The sequence below is a fragment of the Sciurus vulgaris genome (genome assembly GCF_902686455.1).
Source record: "Sciurus vulgaris genome assembly, chromosome: 15".
NCBI lineage: Eukaryota > Metazoa > Chordata > Mammalia > Rodentia > Sciuridae > Sciurus > Sciurus vulgaris.
In genome coordinates, this window is record NC_136476.1 from 11032967 (window position 1) to 11038323 (window position 5357).

General features: G+C 54.7%; 1 protein-coding gene across 1 annotated transcript; it reads right to left on the reverse strand.

The window, feature by feature from the left end:
• Positions 1 to 3386: 3386 nt before the first annotated feature.
• On the reverse strand, positions 3387 to 4682 carry FOXB2 (forkhead box B2; the record flags this gene model as incomplete). Its single annotated transcript, XM_079112344.1, has 1 exon — positions 3387 to 4682. One exon carries the CDS (start codon positions 4680 to 4682, stop codon positions 3387 to 3389), a length of 1296 nt encoding a protein of 431 aa, XP_078968470.1.
• Between the last annotated feature and the right edge of the window lie 675 nt (positions 4683 to 5357).

Here is a 5357-nt window from a genome sequence, read left to right on the forward strand (position 1 = left end):
GGTTTTTTAAAAAAAATAATAATCATGGTGAGAAGCAGTGAGCCAGGAAATGAAATTCTCCCAGTCCTAGTGTTCCAGAGGTCTGTTCAGACTGTTCTTGCCTGGGTTTGAGTTTGGTAACGCGGGCAGGAGGTGCTTGTGGAAGGAATCTCCTCACAATAGACTTATGACTTAATAAACCCCATCTTAGTTAAGAGAGGTCTTCAGGGAGGTAGACGCTTTAATTTGGGCCTCCCTTGAGATCAGAGCTTTAGAGAAAGGCCCCTCCCTCTTCGTTTATTTACATGAATTACCTGGAGGTTCTCTTGTCTCCACTTTCTGCATATCATCCTCTGGGTACCAGAGTTCCCTCCTGAATGAAAACTTGAACCATCTCTAAGCTCCCTTTATCTTCCGGTCTCCTTTCTTTTTCTCCTTATTATAAAAACAAAACAAAACAAAACAAAACGTGTCTGCCCCTCTGAGGTCGGGAGAGCTCCACAGCAGGGAATGGATGTCAGAAGGGTCCTAGAAAAGCACTAGCACCCATTACTCAACCTTTTCCCGGGTGGAGTCTCACAGGCTCTTCTCTCCTGGAGCTTGGGCCATTTTCTGGGGCGCCCACCCACACTTTGGGCAAAGCCTCTCCCTTGGAAGTGAGAGCCTGGGCGCCGCTCAAAAGCACACTGGATCGGAGGTGGGAAAGAAAGGGGATCCGCGGTGAAGAAACTCCTGGGATCCAGCGACTCCTTCCCATCGAGCGTCTCGCTGCCCCTAAACTAGGGTTCTGATTTAGGACTTAAGGCACCAACTCATTGGAAGATGACAGAAGCCAAACTCTCATGTCTCCCCAAATCTATGGCCCCAATGTCAGTGTCTTCCCCTGACTTTCTTTCGTCTTTCATCAGCCTCAGACTAGTGGAGAGAAAAACCCTGCAGGAGACCTTGCAGAATCCCAAGCAGGAAAAAATAAAATGTACTCCTGAAGTGTTTGAGCTCCCAAGGAATCAGTGACCTGTGACATGACTCCCAAGAGAGGCCAAAACTTAGTAGGCACGCTGTAATGAGATTTGTAAAGGAGGGATGCATGCAAACACCTGTTTTTGAGATGTAACCCAAATCTCCCCAGTCATGTTACTGTGGCAAAGGTCACCTTTTGGGCTTTTTATTTTATTCTGAAGAAAGGTCGGAGAAGACTTTCCTTGGGCGTGGCTGACTGAGGGGAAGCTGGTTCAAAGGGCACGTTTGGCGAAGGGTAGAGACGGAGACCTAGCTGCAGCATTGGGGCCCCAAGGGGGTCACTCGCACGCGGCCGCCTGCTCGCCCACTCCCAGCGTAGCGAAGCTGCGGCTGCCGCACCAGGGTTCCGAGTCGCTAGCGCTCCCTGCGGGGCCGCCGGCTGTCACTCAGTGGCCTGGGTTTCAGGTTGCGGTCACCCCCCGGATGCCCGGCTAGCCAAGCACGGGTTCCGGCACCCGCGCTCAACAGGTCTTTCAGGACATTGTGGAGAATCCTGCGCACCTCATTAATGTCGGCAGCGTCCCGACGTCAGTCTCACTGCCCCGGAACAGCCCCGCAGACTTAAAGAGGTGCCATTGGGCACCTGCCCCACTGGCATTGACTCACTAGACTTGGCCTGCCCTTGAGGATCTTACGAAAACGAGGCGGGTGGTAGTGATAGGAAAAAATAACTAGTTACGGGTTTTTCCTAGTTCAGCTTCTAGTATTGAGGTGTACTTAATGGAACTCAATTAGGAAACTAGCGTTATGAAAACAGATAAAGATAACTGAGCCAACGGATGAAGGGAGCACTAGGAGCAAGGGAGGAAATCTGTCCCCACTGGTGACTCGCCTGTGAACTCCTTTGAAGTTCTGAAGTTAAGAAACAAAGGGGAAGGAAAGAATTTTTAATAAAAGGGGAATGGGCACTCAAACTAAGGCTTCGTCTCTTGAGAAGACAAACACCTTCACACCCGCACCGAATGTCCAGAGAGAAATTTTAATGGAGAACACCGCGTACAACACCAGCAGACAGGAACCAAGTAAAGTCACAACTCCAGTGCGGCGCGGACACAAGCCAGAGGTGATTAGAGCCAAAGAGCAAAGTCTCCCCACTCCTCTCCACTTGGTTCCTAAGAGTTTATTGCAAGTAAAGTGCTATTCCTGGGACTCAAAATAGGGGATAGGGCCACAGCGACAAGGCAAGTTTCTTTTCCACTAACAAACTGAAACTGAAGAATTTGCCTGAAAGACGTAAGCGCCCAAATAGCATAGGGAATAACTCCAAATTGCTGCAGCGTGCAAAAGTGATGGGGTCAGACTCACCCTCTGTCCAAGAAGGCCTGAAGGGAACAGCCCCCACCACTCTTGCAAGCCTTAAAAGCAACACTGCTGGGTGATGCGACAAGTTTTTCTTGCATTAATGAGTCAAGGGAACAAAATCTCGTGAGAGAAGTGATTTTTTTCTTTAAGATTCCAGATATAACAGGTCGTGGGAATTCACTGTATTCTTGGGTTCCATAATGATCTCTCATCTGATTGATATACAAACGAGTTGTAGGTGGAAAGTCGCTTGTATTGTCTCTCTTTGGTTGTGTTTCCCGAACTTTACTTTTGGAATCTGGGGTTTTGCTCTTTAAGCCGCTGCCAATCTTTTTTTGTGCAAACTAATTGCTTTAGTGATTCCTGCTCTCCTTCTCGACCCCGGGTCAGAGCCAAGAAACTCAGCTTCTTCCCAAAGACCTTTCGTGAAGGCTCCCAGTGCCCCCCGCCCCACTCAAAGCTACTTTATTCTTGACGCCGTGTTCTCGCTCATTTAGCAGATCTGCAACAAACAAACAAACAAAATCCCAGTATCTAACGTACCCTTTTTTCCTTCTCAACTGAACCGAGATTGCCTTCGTGGATGGCAGTTGTGTCCTGAATATTCACGAGAGGCGGCTGCCAAGGGATGAAAGAAACTTGGTCGCTGAAATCCGTTTCAGTGTCACTCTGTCGGGTTTCTTCTCGAGATTTAGTACAGTCAGTTTCTGCTCCCGGAAATAAGGGTCGATGTCCATTTCCAATTTGCCAGTGAATGAGGCTCCCCCGACCTCCTTTGCCCCCTCCCCCCATAACTTATTGATTATAATAATTACAATAGAAACTCTTACCTGAAAATTGACTTTCATTAATCTGATTGTACAACATAGTATAAACACAGACACCAGGAGGTTATGTTTATTCAGACCACTGGACAATCCACTTTTCGGATTTGTTCGTCGGTTTAAATACTTCCTTTAGCGCAAAGGCTCCAACTTGCCAGCTCTGCCCGGACTCTAAGGGCGCCCTTAGGAGCCCGGGCGGTTGGTGCAGCTCCTCGCCGGGCGTCTCTTCTCGCGTTTGTTTCCCCTAGCCCGACGGGTCCCTTAGGAGTGCACCAAAACAGAGTGCAGGGAACCGCCCTTGCTCTCCGCCGCGCTCGGTGCGGTGGGCTCCAGTAAAGAGGCCGCGGGCGAGGCTGCGGTGGCAGAGCACACAGCGGTTGGCGTTTGCGGCTGCTGTGAAGCCGCCGGGACAGTGAGCGCCGGTGGCAGAGCGGTCACGGGTGGTAGCGCAGGCGTAGGCTTGATGGGCACCGGCACAGCCGGCAGGCTCTGACTTGCCGAGTGGCACAGGGCCTTGACTGGCACCCCGAATGCCCCGTACTCTGGGCCTACCGGGACTCCGGCAGCGGCAGCCGCGGCGGCGGCCGCGGCTACCGAATCCATGACGCCAACGTGAGGCCACACCGAGCTCACTACGTTGCCGAGCTGACCTGGCACGGGGTAGCCCAGATGGTGCATGACTGACGCTAAGGGTAGCCCGCCAGCTTGTAGCACACCCTTGTAGTCCCGGCCGATGATGTTCTCGATGGCGAACGGGTGCTTGAAGCCGGTTGTGGATGCGGCAGCGGCGGCGGCTGCGGCCGCTGCCGAGCCCAGCCCGTAGGGTGGGAACTGAGACAGTCGCCCCACGCTGCCCACTGCCGCGGCCGCCGCCGCCGCCGCTGCCGCCGCCACGGCAGCAGCCTCCTGCATCTTACCAGGATGAGACGGCTGTTGAGGCTGGGACTGCTGGGGAGGCTGCTGCGGGGCCTGCGACGGGAGGTGCGGTGGAGGCTGTGGAACAGGAGGCGGCTGCTGGTGGAAATAGTGCACCATGTGCGGCGGGGGCGGGGGTGGAGGCGGCTGGGGCGGGTGGTGGTGATGGTGGTGGTGTGTGGCAGCGTGATGATGGTGATGGTGGTGGTGCGGGTGGTGGGGATGGTGGGGATGCAGGTGACCTGCGGGCCCCGTGCCTGGCGCGCCCTTGGTGCTTCCAGCATGCAGGTGAGCGTGGTCCGCGCGCAGCACCTTGAAGCGCTTGCGGCGCCGCAGGAAGCTGCCGTTCTCAAACATGTCGCCGCAGTCGGGGTGCAGTGCCCAGAAGCTACCCTTACCGGGCTGGTCCGGCCGCCTCGGGATCTTGATGAAGCAGTCGTTGAAGGAGAGGTTGTGGCGCAAGCTGTTCTGCCAGCGCTGAGTGTGCTCGCGGTAGTAAGGAAAGCGCTCCATGATGAACTTGTAAATGTCGCTCAGCGGTAGCATCTTCTCCGCGGAGTGCTGAATGGCCATGGCGGTCAGCGAGATGTACGAATAGGGTGGCTTTTGGTCGCTGTACGAACTCTTTCCCGGCCGCGGCATCGCCCCCGGCTTCTTCACCACCCTCCGGCCCGAAGTGGGCCGCAGAGCGGCTCCGCACCCCGCTCCTGGGGCCTGGATGCCCTCACTAACTCCCACTCCCCGTGTCCAGCCCAGCCACCCCTCCCTCTTGCCCTTCAGGCCGGCTCAGCTTCTCTTCCCCGCCTTCTCGGAATAGCCTCAGGTCCCCGCGCTTGACCTTTCGGGCCAATTTAGTTTTAGGACACTCGCAACTTCTGGTCCCGACGGTCGCCGACAGGCGCACACAGTCCTGGGCGGGGCGCGCCAGCTTTACAGTCGCCTTCTCTGCGTATTCCCCTGGGTGACCAGAGAATGAACGCTGGAGCAGGAAGCCGAGGAGCGAGCGTCGAGGGGCCGTTTTTCTTTGTGGCCTCTTCTTTGCCTTTTCTCGGTCCAAAGAAGCCCACGCCAAATTGGCTGGAAGGACTGGACAGTGGGGACTCTAGCTCTTTAAACCCTAGTTTGCTTTAGATGACTTGGAAGCCAGTGGTGGTGAGATTTCCAGCGTCCTGGGCGCAACCCTTTGGCCCAGTGCTTAGTCCACCCTGGAGTTCTCGTTTTCCTGGAGGGTAGAGGTTGGATAAGGAGAGAGAAGCACCTCTTATGGCGGCTTGTGGCCCTCCCCGCTTCTCTTCTCTGGAGATTCGCAGCAGACCC